Source organism: Microtus oregoni, unplaced genomic scaffold (assembly GCF_018167655.1).
Source record: "Microtus oregoni isolate MIOR12 unplaced genomic scaffold, Mior012 000096F_ref0000112, whole genome shotgun sequence".
In the NCBI taxonomy this organism is placed as follows: Eukaryota; Metazoa; Chordata; class Mammalia; order Rodentia; family Cricetidae; genus Microtus; species Microtus oregoni.
Window position 1 is genome coordinate 1,121,858 of NW_024544709.1, and position 20,013 is coordinate 1,141,870.

The following is a 20,013-nucleotide window of genomic DNA, read 5'->3' on the forward strand; positions in this document are numbered from 1 at the left end:
CCACAGCCACGCTCAGTCACAGCCACGCTCAGCCACAGCCACGCTCAGCTACAGCCACAGCCACGCTCAGCCACAGCCACAGCCACGCTCAGCTGCAGCCACGCTCAGCTACAGCCACAGCCACGCTCAGCCACAGCCACGCTCAGCTACAGCCACAGCCACGCTCAGCTACAGCCACGCTCAGCTACAGCCACAGCCACGCTCAGCCACAGCCACAGCCACGCTCAGCCACAGCCATGCTCAGCCACAGCCACAGCCACAGCCATGCTCAGCTACAGCCACGCTCAGCCACAGCCACAGCCACGCTCAGCTACAGCCACGCTCAGCTACAGCCACAGTTCTGTATATTTACTATGGTTTTCAAAAATCCCATGATTGGGTTTATCTCATTTTCTTCATTTGAATCTTTTATACTGTCTAAATCATTGATGCTTGAGCAAATTTGCAGTGGCATTTTATTTTCATCTGTGTAGGTGTATATAGTCATGTGTGTAAGGGTTGGAGGACAACTTCAAGAGCTGTCCCACCTTGGGGTTTTTTTTGTTATTTTTTATTTTAGTTTTTATTATGTGTATGAGTATTCATGTATGTACCACATGTGTGCAGTACCTGAACATAAGATCCCCTGGGGCTGGAATTAAGAGCTACTTGTGGTACGGAGGATGAAATCTGGGTTCTCTAGAAGGGCAGCCTGCCCCTTTAACCATTGGGACATCCCTCCGGAAGCCACCATGTGTTCTGAAAGAAGGTCTCTTATTGACCTGGATCATAACAAGTAGGCTAGGCCGATAGGCAGATGAGCCCAGAGATCTGCCTGTCTGCTCTCCCAGTGATGAGATTACAAGTGTGAGCCACCACGCCTGCATGTATTTAATGCCAGTCAGTTAATCTTGGGTCCTCATGGTTACAGGGTAACTGCTTTACTGATTCTTCCATTTCCCCACCCTGCTAATTTCTTTTTTATTGATCTGAGTCTGGTAGTCCTCTTCCATGACATTAGTTTCTACAGCCCTAATGTATAATCTAAACTTGGACTTATTTAAAATACACAGTGAAGATGAGGCACCCTTACTATTTTATTTTAGGGGTGCAAAATCCAGTAACAGCCTCTGTTATCTTCTTATTGTTCTCTGATGGGTCTTCCATGGCATTTATTATGATTTGGCTTAATTCAGTGGATTGTCTAAGGCTTTCAATATTTCTGATCCTAAAAACCCCACAGTTCTGATGGTAGCTGGCGACCTTTTTTTCTTTTTTGTTTATCTTTGAATTTTTAAAGTACATTTAACATTAAATTTTCCTCTATTTTTCCAAGTTATTCTATAGGGAGATAACATTTCTTCCTATTTTTTTTAAATATCCTCTTCTAATAACGTTTTCTGAGGATAGCTGCAAAACTCCTCTCCTTCCCCGACATGCCCCTTCTGCACCTCTCTCCACACCTTTTATATGTGAGAAAAGGAGCAAAGGGTCAATGACAGGTTCCAAGTTGGGAGTTTACACTTGAAGTTGTGTTCCTGTAGGAAGCAGGAAATTCAACTGAGTGAGAAGATGATGGTAAGAGAAGGGGGTTCAGCTGGAGTGGAGAGACTTGCTTCCCATAGTGACAGCTCACAGACTTTCCACAGTGAGCAGTAGTGTAACACAGTAAAAGTGCATGTCTCTGTGCTCAGTTTTCATTATGTATTTGACTAAAATACCAACCAGGCTTTCCAGAAATATTCATGATTAATTAATTTTATATAATATTTTAGGAATTGTCAGTTTGCTTTTCTGGATAGAAATACATTTAAGTTTGTCTTTGTTAAGCTAATTATATTGTCTTGGTAGACAGTATGCAGTGATGTAGGATTAGGTTTTTTTAGAAAAACTTCGATTTAAAAAGCAATTTTTAAAATTAAAGGTGTGCTTTAGCTTACTCCTGTAGTTCAGATGCTTGGTTTCTTCTTGTTGTTGTTTTGGTTTGCTTTAGCTTTTCATACGAAGAGGTCCAGTGTGCCCTTCTAATAAGAACCCTAGGACAACACCCCATCCCCCCACTTCCCAGCCTGTCCCTGCAGCAGAAGCTGTTCTGAGGGATGTGATGGCACAGACCTGGAAATACAAAGTCTGAGCATTGTTTATCATGTCTGTTTTAAGAGGGGTAGGGTAGATCAGCTGAGGGAGATGGCCTTGCTTAGATGGACAAATAATTTTCTCCTGTGCTGCGCACAACGCCTGTCTGCACTCTATGCTCTACCATAGTTCGCGAGCTTCAGGAAAGGGGCTGGAGGTTGAAAGATACAAAGACAGAGAGACAGAGAAACAGACCTCTAGTCACTAGTAAGAAGCCCTTTATTCAGTAGCACCACGGAGGCTTATATACCCAACACAGTAAGGTGGGCCAACAGGTGAAAACCTTATCCTCTGATCCTCAAGGCCCAGGCAACACGTGCTTGTGAAGCAGAGCTGGTAAACAGCTTTGACACAGCTTTCAGTAACTCAAATCAGAAGGAAAGTAAAGATCTCTAGCAGGGAAGAGCAGCTGGAGGCCGGGACTCTAAATGGTCCCAACACTCTTGTTCATAGTTAAAGATTACTATAAAGAGAATAATAGTTCATAGACACAGACAGCTGTGTTGTACGACATACATCTGATACGGGATTGATATCCAACTATGTAAGAAACTTAAACTCCGTGAGAAGAAAACACATAATCCAAGTAAGAATTACAAGGGATTTAACTAGACATTTCTAAAATTATCCGAATGGGTAACAAGTGGAAAAACTTGGCGTCACTAATCATTTGGCAGATAAAAATGAAAACCACATTGAGATGCTGCTTCACACCCATGAGAGTGTCTAATGTGAAAAGAAACAAATACTCTTTGAGATCAGGAAGGATAAGAAAAGAACTCTTGTCTACTGTGGGGATGTAAATGAGTATAGCCGTTATCGAGAACAGTGTGGGCACTCCTCAGAAACCATAGAGCCGCCGTCTGATGCACCTACAGACTTGAAATCATTACATTGTCTCCTTCCCTGTTCATCTTAGCGGCCTCACCCCTCACAATTAGCAACCTGTGCCCATCAGCTGATGAATAGAGAGAAAAATGTTCACTATACATGTGTTATTAATGAATATTATACATTTCAATGCCGCTAAGAAGGTAGATTCAGGATATTCTCATCACAAACCTATTTGTTATTTGAGGTTCGTTAGTTTGATTTACTACTCCATGCTGTATTTAAAAATCTTAACAGGGCTTGGAAAGTGACTCAGCAGTTAGGATTTCTCACTGTGCAAGCTGGATGACCAACGTGATTCCATAGTGGAAGGAGAGAACGAACCCTGATGATTCTGTGCATGGCACGCATACACACACAGATAATAATAATGATAGTGGGAATCTCAATATCAAATTGAACCATATGTGTGCATGTGTGTGTGTGCACCTAGAATTTGTCATTATACAAATTTAAAAAACATACCTGCAAACAGAAAACCACTAAACATTTCTTCAGTCCAAAAAATTGTTTTAATCTTCCTTCCCCAATAACTGTTAAAATGTTGCCGTATTTTGTGATGTGCACTGGGGTGGGAGGGACAGAACAGTAGTGAAGTGGGGACTAGTCTGTAGAATTTACGTCTGTGCTGGGTACTTTTTCATTTCTCAGATTACACAGTCCCCAGTGAACAGTGTAGGCTGACTTCTGAGTAAGAGGCTTATCCACAGTACAGAAACAAGATCCAGGTTTGGCCAACAACAACAAAAATAAAATGGAGGCTTTCTTGCCCTCATATGGAATTTTAAGATTGGGGCTGAAGATTTGTTTTATCATCCCTTTCTATAAAAGTGTCCAAAAGAAAACATCTTAAAATTTCAATGTAAACCTAGTCTGATATCTTCCAACTGCAGGGTCTTTCTGTCCAGTGTTGGTTTTGTACACTCTGACTGTTCACTCTCAGCCCACATACAGAGAACTGTCAGTCATGGGATGTTTTTCCTCTTCGGACCTTGAAACCTATTTGTAAACACTTAACAAAAGGAAGCTTCACTTCCATTATTACCCCCAGGGAGCTGAGGATTTCTCAAGAGATCCTTTTGGCATCTTCAACAAACTTCTTTTGCAGTTAGCATTATGGTAGCAGATGTCCGAGTCATGAAAATGGTACTTAGTAACGGAAAAGATGGCTCAGTATTGAGCCAGCTCTTCCCAGAACAGGGTCTCAATCTTCTCTGCTGTTCCCCATTAGCTCATATGCCAGAAACTGTTTTTACTGATCGTGTCTGGGGTGTGTGTATGTGTGATGTGCGAGCGCCTGCCTGTGCACCGTTCTTCTCTAATGCACAGCCCAGTGTTCTGCTTTGATGTTTAGAATGGTGATGTCAAGAAAGACTGAAGTGGAACACAATTTATCTAGTTGTGCCTCTTAGACGTCTAATGAAAAAGATGTACTCCTTGAAAATGCCCTTATCTTCCTTCAAAATACGACCCTTGTCTTTCTTCTTTCCTGCGGGTGAGTCATGTTAATAGCAGTAAAAACAACCTTATGACTGAGTTTGGCTTGGCCTCCTGTTGGTGGCCAGCTCTTTTATAGGGCCTTCAGTCACACATAGGAGCATTAAATTGTCCGCCCAGAGTGCTGTCAGCCAGCTGAGCACGAAATGGGAGGGCCTGGGAAAACTGAGGCTATAGGCCCACATTAGAGAGAGAAAGGAGGTTTATGAGGGTGGAGAAGGGGAATAAGGGAAGAGCTGAGAACTTCTGCGGGAACATGGAACACAGATGACCTGTAGGGTGCTCTTCCTCAGCCTCCTTTACCTCACTTTTCTCGTCTTTGAAGTGAGGGTCAGCACTAGTGCCTACCAGCTGGATTGATCGGTTTCTTAGAATTGAATCTAGAACCAAACAAAGACTCATCATGGTCAGGAATTCTTAGGTCTCGAACTTCTAAGCCACAGATGCCCACCCAGCATTTTTGAACGTGTCTGTAGTGATAAGGCGAGAAGGCCTGCTTTTCATCCTGCCCGGCTCCCACACGGCTAGCTTTACCCGAAATAACAACACACAAACTGTATTCTTTTAAACACTGCTTGGCCCATTATATCTAGCCTTTTCTTGGCTAACTCTCATATCTTGATTAACCCATTTCTAATAATCTGTGTAGCACCACGAGGTGGTGGCTTACCAGGAAAGATTCAGCATGTCTGATCTGGTGGCTGGCTCCATGACGTCTGCTTGACTCAGCTTTCTTTCTCCCAGAATTCTGTTCTGTCTACTCCACCCACCTATGTTTTGACCTATCAGGCTAAACAGTTTCTTTATTAACCAATGAAAGTATGACCCTCCTCCATCTCCTCAACCAAGCTGTAGTGATACAAACTATACATGGAGTCCCCAAAACGAAACAAAATGTGGCCTTGTACTATATTTTGTATTATATACATGTTAAAGTAACTATATTAACTATATTGGGTTAAAATATTACTAAATTAATTTCACTGTTTCCTTTTATTTTTTAATGTGGCAACAGGGACTTTGGTAATGGCAATGTGGTAATATGGTGAACTGTATACTTCCCTTATATGGCAAGACCAGAGCAAAAAAAAAAATGCTAGATTTTATTGGGAAAAGGGAGGAAGTAAGACTCTTGGGCTTGGCCTCACAAGCCTGAGGGAGAAAAATGGCCGAATTGAAGGAAAGCTTCCATGATGTATCCCTCAGTTTGGACTCCATGCGCAGGCTGTGGTGCTTTATAGACTGATTTTATTAATGGCTCCTCTAAAGACCTTAAGAGCGACATGATTATATTATGTGTAGTTGTTAAAAATACATGTTTTGTTACATAATCCACAGCTTTTCTAACCATTTTGTTTTTGATTTCTTAATTTTGTGAGCATCAAGTTGTGTCCCTCTTAGGACCCATTCCAGAGCCAAACAGAATAGATGTCTGATGAATTCCTACATTCTTAATTATTGTCATGCTCTGTATTTTATGTGTTTTGGAAAATATAGTCACTTTTGAAGCAGTTAAAACGACTCTGTCCGCAAGGAGGAAAGGCCCTGCTTTCTGCAGAGAAGGAAGCTCTTGCAGAGTTGCATCCAGATGCCTCAAGGTCATCTTGTCATTGCTGGGAGGGGTTCAAGTGACCCTGTCCATAGCAGCAGGGTGCCCTTGTTCACTTGCCAGGGGTGGGAGGCTGGGATGGTGAACTCCAGCTGGGACAGAATGTTTTTGGGGCAGTTTCTGGCTTTGACTTAGCTTGATTTGGCTTCTACTCTCTTTTTCTTGCAGTGAAATACGAGGAGTTATACTGCTTTTCCTTCAATCCCAAGCTGGATAAGGAAGAAAGAGAACAGGGCTGGTTGCTGATTGATCTTAGTGAAGAATACGAGAGAATGGGCCTCCCTGATAACTATTGGCAGCTCAGCGATGTGAATAGAGACTACAGAGTGAGTGGCACCATGTTAGTGGGATCCAAACACTTAATCCGCATGAATCAACAAAGGCAGTTAGCGTGGGATAACTTGTATCTCCTCTAGATTCCACTGCTCTTTATAGATGAAGTCTGAGGGTCCCCAAGTCTTTCTCTTTTGGCTGGTACCCTGCCCCCTCCACTACTGGGAATTGAACCCAGGGTCTTGGGCATGCTGCACAAATGATCTGCCACAGTAGTTGTATGCCAGGCGGCCCAACTGTACCTAGAATTAGTCCCTCAAGACTATCCCTGCATACTTCTCCTCTTAAGGGGGTGAGCATGTGGAAACTCAGGAAGGCCAAGTGGAGACTCTGTGGGCAGCCCGTTGATGGGAGAGCTGGCTGGAACCTCATTCTCCCATCACATCTTTTTATAGCACAGGGGACGATTAGAGGGGAAGTCAGAGGGATTCCAATGGCAGTTTGGCACCAGCCTCTTGATACGCATACTGGATTCTCAATTGGTACATAAGGTCACCAAGAGGTTCCCTAGAGAGATGTGGAAAAAAATGTGCCTATACTCACAGGGAGGAGTATGGAGAAAGGGGAGGAGTGCCAAAATAGCCCTTGTTCTCTCCAATGATAAGCTCACATGTTAGTATTAGCTTCAGTATTGATTCCTAGTGCTTTAGGGAGTTAGCAAGGGAAGGGAGAAGGAGGTGTGGAGGGGCAGCAGAGAAAGAGGGAGGGCGAAAGAGATAGACAATATGAATGGTAATATCATGGTTTAACTGTTGTGTGTTTGTGGGTTTGTTTGCTCAGGCTCAAGCCCAGGGTTCTGAGCATGTCTGGCAAACGCCTTACCATACCACTGAGATATACTTCAAGCCCCCTCTTCTGTATTACTTTCCTTCCTTTGTTGATAGTTACATAATTTAATAGATCCTTTCTTATTTAAATAGTGCCTGTGTTTATTGAACAGTCATAGCGACTCTCTGAATTGCCTGTTCGCATTCTTTTTTTTTTTTTTTGAGATTTGTCCAGAAAGGAAGCTTTATTAGCTAACCCCCAAATTTGACAATGAACTTCATTCTGATATATTATTCAAAGGCATCCAAAACTGTCCAGATTTTCTTTTTTTTTTTCTTTTTTAAATTTATTTATTTATTAAGGATTTCTGCCTCGTCCCCACAACCGCTTCCCATTTCCCTCCCCCTCCCCCCGATCAAGTCCCCCTCCCTCATCTGCTCGAAGAGCAATCAGGGTTCCCTGACCTGTGGGAAGCCCAAGGACTGCCCACCTCTATCCAGGTCTCGTAAGGTGAGCATTCAAACTGCCTAGGCTCCCACAAAGCCAGTACGTGCAGTAGGATCAAAAACCCACTGCAATTGTTCTTGAATTCTCAGTATTCCTCATTGTCCGCTATGTTCAGCTAGTCTGGATTTATCCCATGCTTTTTCAGACCTAGGCCAGCTGGCCTTGGTGAGATCCCAATAGAACATCCCCATTGTCTTAGTGTGTGGGTGCACCCCTTGTGGTCCTGAGTTCCTTGCTCGTGCTCCGTCTCCTTCTGCTCCTGATTTGGACCTTGAGATTTCTGTCCGGTGCTCCCGTGTGGGTCTCTGTCTCTGTCTCCTTTCATCGCCTGATGAAGGTTAATATTCCTGAGGATGCCTATGTGTTTGTCTTTGGATTCGCCTTATTTAGCTTCTCTAGGAACATGAATTATAAGCTCAATGTCCTTTATTTATGGCTAGAAACCAAATATGAGTGAGTACATCCCATGTTCCTCTTTTTGGGTCTGGCTTACCTCACTCAGGATAGTGTTTTCTATTTCCATCCATTTGTATGCAAAATTCAAGAAGTCCTTGTTTTTTACTGCTGAGTAATACTCTAATATGTATATATTCCATACTTTCTTCATCCATTCTTCCGTTGAAGGGCATCTAGGTTGTTTCCAGGTTCTGGCTATTACAAACAATGCTGCCATGAACATAGTTGAGCATATACTTTTGTTGTATGATAGGGCCTCTCTTGGGTATATTCCCAAGAGTGGTATTGCTGGATCCAGGGGTAGGTTGATCCCGAATTTCCTGAGAAACCGAAACACTGCTTTCCAGAGTGGTTGCACAAGTTTGCATTCCCACCAGCAATGGGTGATTGTACCCCTTTCTCCACAACCTCTCCAGCAAAGGCTATCATTGGTGTTTTTTATTTTAGCCATTCTGACAGGTGTAAGGTGGTATCTTAAAGTTGTCTTGATTTGCATTTCCCTGATCGCTAAGGAAGTTGAGCATGACCTTAAGTATCTTTTGGCCATTTGAACTTCTTCTGTTGAGAATTCTCTGTTCAGCTCAGTGCCCCATTTTATAATTGGGTTGATTAGCCTTTTACGGTCTAGTTTCTTGAGTTCTTTATATATTTTGGAGATCAAACCTTTGTCAGTTGCGGGGTTGGTGAAGATCTTCTCCCAGTCAGTGGGTTGTCTTTTTGTCTTAGTGACAGTGTCCTTTGCTTTACAGAAGCTTCTCAGCCTCAGGAAGTCCCATTTATTCAATGATGCCCTTAGTGTCTGTGCTGCTGGGGTTATACATAGGAAGTGGTCTCCTGTGCCCATTTGCTGTAGAGTACTTCCCACTTTCTCCTCTATCAGGTTCAGTGTGTTCGGACTGATATTGAGGTCTTTAATCCATTTGGATTTGAGTTTTGTGCATGGTGATAGATATGGATCTATTTTCATTCGTCTACAGATTGACATCCAGTTTTGCCAGCACCATTTGTTGAAGATGCTCTCTTTTTTCCATTGTATACTTTTAGCTCCTTTATCGAAGATCAGGTGTTCATAGGTTTGTGGGTTAATGTCAGGGTCTTCTATTCGATTCCATTGGTCGACTTCTCTGTTTTTATGCCAATACCAAGCTGTTTTCAATACTGTAGCTCTGTAATAGAGTTTGAAGTCAGGGATGGTAATGCCTCCAGACAATCCTTTATTGTATAAGATTGTTTTGGCTATCCTGGGTTTTTTGTTTTTCCATATAAAGTTAATTATTGTCTTCTCCAGATCTGTGAAGAATTTTGATGGGATTTTGATGGGGATTGCATTGAATCTATAGATTGCTTTTGGTAGAATTGCCATTTTTACTATGTTGATCCTCCCAATCCAAGAGCAAGGGAGGTCTTTCCATTTTCTGGTGTCTTCTTCAATTTCTTTCTTCAAAGACTTATAGTTCTTGTCAAGTAGATCTTTCACTTCCTTGGTCAGGGTTACCCCAAGGTATTTTATGCTATTTGTGGCTATCGTGAAAGGTGATGCTTCTCTGATTTCCCTCTCTGCTTCCTTATCCTTAGTGTATAGGAACGCAACTGATTTTTTGGAGTTGATCTTGTATCCTGCCACATTACTAAAGCTGTTTATCAGCTGTAGGAGTTCTTTGGTAGAATTTTTGAGGTCGCTTATGTACACTATCATATCATCTGCAAATAATGAAAGCTTAACTTCTTCCTTTCCAATACGAATCCCCTTGATCTCCTTATGTTGTCTTATTGCTATTGCTAGAATTTCAAGCACTATATTGAAGAGGTATGGAGAGAGTGGACATCCTTGTCGTGTTCCTGATTTTAGTGGGATGGCTTTGAGTTTTTCTCCGTTTAATTTAATGTTAGCTGTTGGCTTGCTGTAAATAGCTTTTATTATATTTAGGTAGGACCCTTGTATCCCTATTCTCTCCAAGACCTTTATCATAAAGGGGTGTTGAATTTTGTCGAATGCTTTTTCAGCATCTAGTGAAATGATCATATGGTTTTTTTCTTTCAGTTTATTTATATGGTGGATTACATTGATAGATTTGCGTATGTTGAACCAGCCCTGCACTCTGGGATGAAGCCTACTTGATCATAATGGATAATTTTTCTTATGTGTTCTTGGATTCGGTTTGCCAGTATTTTATTGAAAATTTTTGCGTCGATGTTCATGAGTGAGATCGGTCTGTAATTCTCTTTCTTGGTTGGGTCTTTTTGTGGTTTTGGTATCAGGGTAACTGTAGCTTCATAAAAGGAATTTGGCAATGACTCTTCTGATTCTATATTGTGAAATACATTAAGGAGTATAGGTATTAGTTCTTCTTGGAAGTTCTGGTAGAATTCTGCATTGAAACCATCTGGTCCTGGGCTTTTTTTCGAAGGGAGATTTTTGATAACCATTTCTAATTCTTCGCGAGAAACCGGTCTATTTAGATCATTCACCTGGTCTTGGTTTAGCTTTGATATATGATACTTATTTAAAAAAATGTCCATTTCTTTTGTATTTTCCAGTTTTGTGGCATACAGGCTTTTGTAGTAAGATCTAATGATTCTCTGAATTTCCTCTGTGTCTGTGGTTATGTCCCCCTTTTCATTTCTGATCTTATTTATTTGCGTGTTCTCTCTCTGTCGTTTAATTAGTTTGGATAGGGGTTTGTCGATCTTGTTGATTTTCTCCAAGAACCAGCTTTTTGTTTCAATGATTCTTTGGACTGTTTTCTGTGTTTCTATTTTGTTGATTTCAGCCCTCAGTTTTATTATTTCCAGTCTTCTACTTCTCCTGGGCGCGTCTGCTTCTTTTTTTTTCTAGAGCTTTCAGGTGTGTTTTTAAGTCCCCAATGTATGCATTCTCCGTTTTCTTTAAGTGGGCACTTAGTGCTATGAACTTTCCTCTTAGCACTCCTTTCATTGTGTCCCATAGGTTTGAGTATGTTGTCCCTTTATTTTCATTAAATTCAAGGAAGACTTTAATTTCTTTCTTGATTTCTTCCTTGACCCAGGTGTGGTTCAGTAGTTGACTGTTCAGTTTCCATGAGTTTGTCGGTTTTTTGGGGGCAGCGTGGTTGTTGCCTTCTAACTTTAATCCGTGATGATCTGATAAGACACAGGTGGACACTGATATTTTTTTGTATCTGTGGAGGTTTCCTTTGTTTCCGAGTATGTGGTCAATTTTTGAGAAGGTTCCATGAGCTGCAGAGAAGAAGGTATATTCTTTCCTATTTGGGTGGAATGTTCTATAGATGTCTGTTAAGTCCATTTGCTTCATTACCACCAATAATTCTCTTAATTCTCTATTAGGTTTCTGACTGATTGACCTGTCCCTTGGAGAGAGAGGTGTGTTGAAGTCTCCTACTACTAGTGTGTGTGGTTTGATGTCTGCCTTGAGTTCTAGTAATATTTCTTTTACATAAGTAGGTGCTTTTATATTGGGGGCGTATATATTCAGGATTGAGACGTCCTCCTGATGAATTGTTCCTGTTATGAGTATAAAGTGACCGTCTCGGTCTCTTCTGATTGATTTTAGTTTGAAGTCAGTTTTGTTAGAAATTAGTATGGCCACACCTGCTTTTTTCTTAGGACCATTTGCTTGAAAGACCTTTTCCCAACCCTTTACTCTGAGTAGGTGCCTGTCTTTGTGGTTGAGATGTGTTTCTTGCAAACAGCAGAATGTTGGATCCTGTTTTCGTATCCAATCTTTTAGCCTGTGCCTTTTTATAGGTGAATTGAGCCCATTAATATTAAGTGATATTAATGACCAGTGGTTGTTTACTCCGGTTATTCTTATTGCTTTTGGTAGTAGAGATTGTGTGTCTCCCTTCTTTGAGATGTGCTCGTGAAGGGTCATTAGATGCCTGGGTTATTGTAGGCAGTGTTGGCAGTGTTGGATTCCTTGGGTTGCGATTTTCCTTCTATTACTTTCTGTAGTGCTGGATTTGTGGCTACGTATTGTTTAAATTTGTTCTTATCCTGGAATGTCTTGTTTTCTCCATTGATAATGAACGATAGCTTGGCTGGGTATAGTAGTTTGGGTTTGCATCCATGGTCTCTTAGCTTCTGCAGAACCTCTATCCAGGACCTTCTGGCTTTCATAGTTTCCATCGAGAAGTCAGGTGTAAGTCTGATCGGTTTACCTTTATAAGTTACTTGCGCTTTTTCTTTTGCAGCTCTTAATATTCTTTCTTTAACCTGTATATTTTGTGTTTTGATTATTATATGGCGAGGAGATGTTTTTCTTTGATCCAGTCTGTTTGGTGTTCTGTATGCTTCTTGAATATTTAAATGAATATCTTTCTTTAAGTTGGGAAAGTTTTCTTCCATAATTTTGTTGAAAATATTTTCTGAGCCTTTGAGCTGTGACTCTTCTCCTTCTTCTATTCCTATTATTCTTAGGTTTGGTTTTTTTATTGTGTCCCATAGTTCCTAATGTTTTGTGTTGAGAATTTGTTGGCTTTGCTGTTTTCTTTGATCTGTTCGTTTATTTTCTCTATGGTGTCCTCAGCATCTGAGAGTCTTTCTTCTAGCTCTTGTATTCTATTGATTATGCTTGTTTCTGTAGACTCTGCTCGTTGGCCTAGATTTTCCATATCCAGCTGGTCCTCAGTTTGTATTTTCTTCTTTGCCTTCATTTCAGTTTTCAATTCTTGAACTGTTTCCATTACCTGCTTGATGGTTTTTTCTTGGTTTCCCAGGGTATCATGTACGTATTTACTCATTTCTTCAAACTTTTTGTTATACTTCTCATCCATTTCTATAAGGGCATTTTTTACATGTTGTTTAAGGGACTCTATTATCTTCATAAAGTGGATTTTTTCCACTTCTTCTGTGTTAGGTTGTTCAAATACTTCTGTTGTAAGATCATTGGGTTCTGATGTTTTCATGTTGTTTTTCGGATTATTGGGTGAATTCTTGCCTTGGCGCCTGCCCATTTCCTCCTATTGATCCTATCCAATGGGTCCTTTAAAAACCGGATCAGGTTTCCCTGCTGGCCAAGGGCTCCGCTTACAAAATGCCCTCACTCTCTTTCGTGGTTCCTGCTGCAGGCCAAGAACCCTCTCACCCCTCCGAAGGATCTTCAGGACAGGACCAGGCTCCCCTTGTGCCAGTGACCTGGCCAACCAAAAGCCTACCTCTTTGATTCAATTGTAGTAGGGCGAACTGCTCTCCTTATTGCACGCCTGTCCCTGCCGCTTGGGTCTGCCGCTGTGCTGGTCCCCGAAAGCCTCTTCCTGTATGTGGTGTTGCTCTGCCGTGTCTGGCCGCCGCGCCGCTCCGCCGCGTCTGGCCGCCGCGCCGCGCCGCCGTGTCTGGCCGCCGCGCCGCTCCGCCTCTCCCTGTTCGCATTCTTGCTTCTTTATCCTAGAAGACTATCTCAGTATATTGTAGATACTGTTTTGCTTTAGGTAATTGTTAACCATTCATGGAGCTATTAAAGATACATTCCAGCATGTTTTTCTCATCTTCAGAACTTCTCATTTGTGTTTTTTTGCTTTTGTTTTTTGACAGTCTCAGGCAGCCCAGGCTGAACTCAAACTCAAGGATGGCCTTCAACTCCTGATCCTCCTGCCTTTGTATGTCAAGTGCTAAGGTGTAGATATGTTTCTCATACCTGACTTATGAGTGCTGGAGACTGAACCCAGAACATCTGAGCTGCATCCCAGCTCTAATCATAGATTTTAATCATGATTTGTACTTTTGTATATTGCTACTCTTTGTCTAAATTTGACACTGTATAAAATCTACAATTAGTTTTTCACTAATTATGATTATTATAGTTTGAGACTACATCTTATCCTAACATTGGATGGTTCTTCACTATTCTCCAGAATATCTTGGAGATACAGATTGTTTGAGATGCAGATGGTTACTCCTGATACTGAATCTTCTTTGTAATTATTCTTAAATTCAATAATTGATACCTTACTTAATCTTTGTGAAGGTATCAGGTTAATATAATTAGACCAAGTTGTCCTCTTGTTAAACTCAACTTTTACACCAAATGTTTTATTTAGCCTTAAGATGAAAGTGAAGGGAAACCCAGCTCTAAAGCAAAGCAAGTTAGATGTCTTTATTTCTTTTTTTTTTCTTTTAAACGATTTTTTTTTTATTGAGAAAAGGAGAAAAAAAAAAAACAAGTTTCCACCTCCTCCCAGCCTCCCATTTCCCTCCCCCTCCTCACCCCCTACGCCCCCTCCTCCCACCCTTCTCCCCCTCCCCCCACTCCTTTCCCCCTCCCTCTCCAGTCCAAAGAGCAGTCAGGGTTTTCTGCTCTGTGGTAAGACCTAGGACCTCCCCCCTCCGTCCATATCTAGGAAGGTGAACATCCAAACTGGCTGGGCTCCCACAAAGCCATCACATTACGTAGGATCAGACCCCCGTGCCATTGTCCTTTGCGTCTCATCAGCCCTCATAGTTCGCCATGTTCAGAGAGTCCAGTTTTATCCCATGCTTTTTCGGTCACAGTCCAGCTGGTCTTGGTGAGCTCTCAATAGATAGGCTCCACTGTCTCAGTGGGTGGGTGCATCCCTCGTGGTCCCGACTTCTTTGCTCATGTTCTCCCTCCTTCTGCTCCTCATTGGGACTTTGGGAGCTCAGTCCAGTGCTCCAGTGTGGGTCTCTGTCTCTATCTCCATCCATCACCAGATGAAGGTTCTATGATGATATGCAAGATATTCGTCAGTATTGCTCAAGGATAGGGTCATTTCAGGTTCCCTATTCTCAACTGCCCAAGGAACTAACTGGGGACCTCAGCTTGGGCACCTGGGAGCCCCTCTAGGGTCAGGTCTCTTGCCAACCCTAAAGTGGTTCCCTTAACTAAGAATTGTGGTTCCGTGTTCCCCTGTCCAACCTTCCTTTATCCCAATCCTCCTGCTTTCCCAAGGCCCGACCTCCTTCCCTTCTAACTTTTCTCTCTCCATCTCCCCTTACCCCCAACCCACCCCACCCCAAGATCCCAATTTTCTCCCCGGCAATTTTGTCTACTTCCCTTAGCCAAGAGGATAACTATATGTTTTTCCTTGGGTTCCCCTTCTTACTTAGCTTCTTTAGATTCACCTATTGTAGACTCCGTGACCCTTATTTATGGCTAGAAACCAATTATGAGTGAGTACAACCCATGTTCATCTTTTTGGGTCTGGGATACCTCACTCAGGATAGTGTTTTCTATTTCCATCCATTTGCATGCAAAATTCGAGAAGTCATTGTTTTTTACCGCTGAGTAGTACTCTAATGTGTAGATATTCCATACTTTCTTCATCCATTCTTCCATTGAAGGGCATCTAGGTTGTTTCCAGGTTCTGGCTATTACAAATAATACTGCTATGAACATAGTTGAACAAATGCTTTTGTCATATGATAGGGCATTTCTTGGGTATATTCCCAAGAGTGGTATTGCTGGGTCCAGGGGTAGGTTGATCCCGAATTTCCTAAGAAACCGAAACACTGACTTCCATAGTGGTTGCACAAGTTTGCATTCCCACCAGCAATGGATGAGGGTACCCCTTCCTCCACAACCTCTCCAGCAAAGGTTATCGTTGGTGTTTTTGACTTTAGCCATTCTGACAGGTGTAAGATGATATCTCAAAGTTGTTTTGATTTGCATTTCCCTGATTGCTAAGGAAGTTGAGCATGACCTTAAGTGTCTTTTGGCCATTTGAACTTCTTCTGTTGAGAATTCTCTGTTCAGATCAGTGCCCCATTTTTTAATTGGGTTAATTAGCATTTTAAAGTCTAGTTTCTTGAGTTCTCTATATATTTTGGAGATCAGACCTTTGTCTGTTGCGGGGTTGGTGAAGATCTTCTCCCAGTCAGTAGGTTGCCTTTGTGTCTTAGTGACAGTGTCCTTTGCTTTGCAGAAGCTTCTCAGTTTTAGTAGGTCCCATTTATTCAATGTTGCTCTTAATGTCTGTGCTTCTGGTGTTATACATAGGAAGCGATCTCCTGTGCCCATCTGTTGTAGGGTATTTCCCACTTTCTCTTCATAGTAAAAATGGCAATTCTACCTAAGGCAATTTATAGATTCAATACAATCCCCATCAAGATCCCATCAAAATTCTTCACAGATCTGGAGAGGACAATAATCAACTTTATATGGAAAAACAAAAAACCCAGGATAGCCAAAACAATCCTATACAATAAAGGATCTTCTGGAGGCATTACCATCCCTGACTTCAAACTCTATTACAGAGCTACAGTATTGAAAACAGTGTGGTACTGGCATAAAAACAGAGAAGTCGACCAATGGAATCGTATAGAAGACCCGGATTTTAACCCACAAACCTATGAACACCTCATTTTTGATAAAGGAGCTAAAAGTATACAATGGAAGAAAGAAAGCATCTTCAACAAATGGTGCTGGCACAACTGGATGTCAACCTGTAGAAGAATGAAAATAGACCCACATCTTTCACCGTGCACAAAACTCAAGTCCAAATGGATTAAAGACCTCAATATCAGCCCGAACACACTGAAAAGGATAGATGTCTTTATTTCTAAAGCAACGGTGTGACTCTTTTTGATCAAGGAAGAACACTGCGAGCTGCAGCCAGTGAATTGTATTTTCTTGAAAATAGGGCTCTTTTCCTTTTGGTGACTTCCCCCATAGAACTAACATCCCCAATGTGACTCATGCATAGTAACCGGAGTCCTGCTCTACACAGACTGAAAACCATGTGTCACACAGTGTTTCTTTTCCAGAGTAACACACAGCAAAAACAAGGCCGGCCATTTACAGAGTGTTGTGCAGAAAAGGTGGAAACCGTGGGGATTTTCTGACTTGAGAAATACAACAGACTTGTCTTTATCTATTGCCCGGCCTGATAGAACAGAGATTGTCTACATAGTAAGTTCTGGCTAGCTATCCATTGAGGAAAATTCCATCTTAATCCACTTCATGACCTTATGATTAAGAAAAATATGTGTTTTCCCTCTTGCTTTATGAGTTATTTTATACTTGGGTGGCCCAGAGGAACTTGCCAGTGATGGAGGTGATGTCAGAAGAGTTCTGCTGTGCTCTGATTGTGTGGTCTTGGGCAGGTCAGTCACTGTCAACTCTGATGTTAACGCCGCATGAGCCAGGATATGTGGCACTTGCTCATGGCAGCCTAACTCCCGAAGTACGTTCTGTTTTATACACAACCCTGAGATTACCTTTATTCAGGTAAAGTAATTGGTGTCTACTACACGGTTAATATTTTAGTCAGGCTGGGGATGTAGCTCTGTGGTAGAGCACTTGACCAGCATTCCGAGAACCCAAGTTCAGTTCCTGGAAGTGGGGAAAAGTTATTCAATCTTCCTTGTAATATAACTTAAAATATGATCTAAACCATCTATTCAATCAGACTTGTTTACTCCAGTTCCCTACAGCTAAATCTTACCATGTTATCTTTTATTTGTAAATTACTTTATGTTGCTCATACCCTTTGTCATAAATTCCTCGAAGTAAGTTATATGGCCAGTGTTTCTGTGTAGATGTACCTCAGTTCCCGACAAGAAGCTGCCCATCTGCGTCTGACTCAGACACCTTGGATAGCATCTTGAGTGGATATGATCTGTATAGGTAAATACATTTACCGGAAGGTACCCAGGGCAGTAGGGACCAGTTCTGAGAATGTGACATCTTCATGGCCTGCCTCTCTGTTACTCATTTCTGCCTGGGTCTAACAGTAATTCCCGTAATAAAGTAAGGACGTGGTAGCAGCTTAATGATTGAACGCAGGAGTTACCTAAAAAGATTCCTTAGGGCAAGACCCCACCGATACACATGGGCCTTTAAGGCAGGCTAATTTAGTGAGAAATGCAGGCTAATTTATTTAGTGAGGACAAAAAATGTTTTCTTATTCATAAACAATAGCCCAACTTGTTTCATTAACAAAGTCAAGTCAGAAGTAAAAAGCAAGAGAAAAACATGTTTCAGTCTTGTGAACATTTCCCATTTTCTCTAAATTTTTCCTTTTGATTTTCAAAACCAGCCAAAAATGTCAGGTGATTCCTGAGGAATTTTAAAATGTAGTAGCATAAATTATATTGTGCAACGCATTCGTCGTTACCGGGATTTTGATTACAACTCTGTGAACTAGTTGTAAAAGTGACAGCCGTGAGATTTCTAAGATTGGCAGCATTTCTTTCCAAATTTGCCACCTTCGTCATTTTCAGGCGTGCGCTTAATAGAGCTCAGTAAGCCACATTGCTGTGCGACTGAACTCCAGAGCTCGCCTTACACAGTAATTCTCCCCTCTCCTCTCTGCTCGGCCTGTGTTTAGCGTTCTACTTCCCATTTTAATGAATTAGACTCCTTTAGATGCTGCACGTGAAAAAGAAGCATGCAGTGTTATCTCTCATGTGATTCTATTGGCTTATATGGCAGCATTTACTTCCATTTAGGGTGCACGGAGGTCCACCGTGAACAGGAAGCATTTGTTCATCCTTCCGCTGATGGATTTGGGAGCTGTGTTTGTCTCTTGGCCCCCAGGAGCAGTGCTGCTTCTAGCAGGGCCCTGTGAACCTCTGCAGTCTCCCTACTCATACGCTTATTTACCAGAGTGAGGTTTCTGCCTCATGTAGTGATTGCGTTTTAAACGCTGCAAAGACTTTCCTACTGTGTTTCTTGTGCTTGCGTTGCTTTAGAGTCTCAGCAGCATGTACAATTCTTTGCCAGCAATTGTTTTTGGCTTTGTCTTTGCAGTGGCCAGCCTAACAGTTGAGTTGTGCGGCATTTTCTCAGTGTAGTGAATACTCGTTTCCCTGCCAGGGTAGTTAGTGCTTCTGACCATCATTTCCTGTGTGTGCTGACTGTGAACGTCTTGAGGGTGTTCAAGTCTCCTGCCTGTTTTTAGCCAAGGCATTTGATTTGTTGACATAAATTTCTTTCTGTATTCTGGAGAGTAAACCCCTGATTTGTTTGGTTGTCTTTGCATTCTTTTGGTTGCTCCTGGGATGCATAAAAATTAATGTGCAATGTAGTTTTGTTTTTTTGTTCTCCAGTGCTTACACTTTTACCATAATCCATAGGAAATGAAAACCAGATCTTAACATGAAGTGATTCCTCGTAGTTTTTTTGCGTCCTGCACTTATACCTTTAATCCATACTGAGTTCATTTTTGTGTAAGGGCTAAGGGCTCACCTTTTTACTTTAGGTGGACATTTCTAAGTTTTTCAGTAACCAGATAAGAAGCCATTTTTTTCCAAGAACAGTTTTGGTCCCTTGTTAGGGTCCACAGCTGTGTGTGAGGTTTATTCACAAGCCCTGCATTTTGTTTCTCTGTTTGTCTTTATGATATCTTCATATTCCTCGGATATCTGTGGCTGCCTAACCTGTCTTCAAATTATGATGTAGAAATCCCCAACTTTGTTCTTAAAAAAAAATGTTTTGATTATATGGAGTCTCTTTAGAATGCATATTAGTTTTAGGATAAATTTTTGTATTTCTGAAAAAATGGCCATTGAGACTTTGATAAGATTGCCTCGAGTCTGTAGGTTGCTTTGGGTAGGGACATTGTAGCCATATTGGGCCTTCTCATATAGGAATTCAAGTATCATTCCATTTGTGTCTTCAATTTCTTCAGAAGTGTTTGTAGCTTTCAGGATAGGACTCTCAGTTTTCACTTGAGAGTGATGCCTGCTTTAAAAGGAGGATATATCTCATTCTTTCAGCTATGTAAAAATAGTGATTAGAACTCAAGTTAAATGGCACTGGAAGCCTGAGGGTGTTATCGTCATTAATTGATTTAGCAGTTGCTTTAGCATGTTGGAGATCCTACTAGAAAATGCATCAGAATGCCAATTACTTGGCTCATAGACTAGGGCTCAGTGCTCTG

General features: G+C 41.6%; 1 protein-coding gene across 2 annotated transcripts in view; it reads left to right on the plus strand.

Annotated features, from left to right (window-relative positions):
- The window catches only part of Mtmr7 (myotubularin related protein 7), a 90,844-nt gene that overhangs the window by 28,855 nt on the left and 41,976 nt on the right, over positions 1-20,013 (plus strand). For both annotated transcript variants that reach the window (XM_041644463.1, XM_041644464.1), the window contains exon 4: positions 6,281-6,438. In XM_041644463.1, the coding sequence (XP_041500397.1) occupies positions 6,281-6,438 (158 nt within the window). The remainder of the gene's footprint in view (positions 1-6,280; positions 6,439-20,013) is intronic.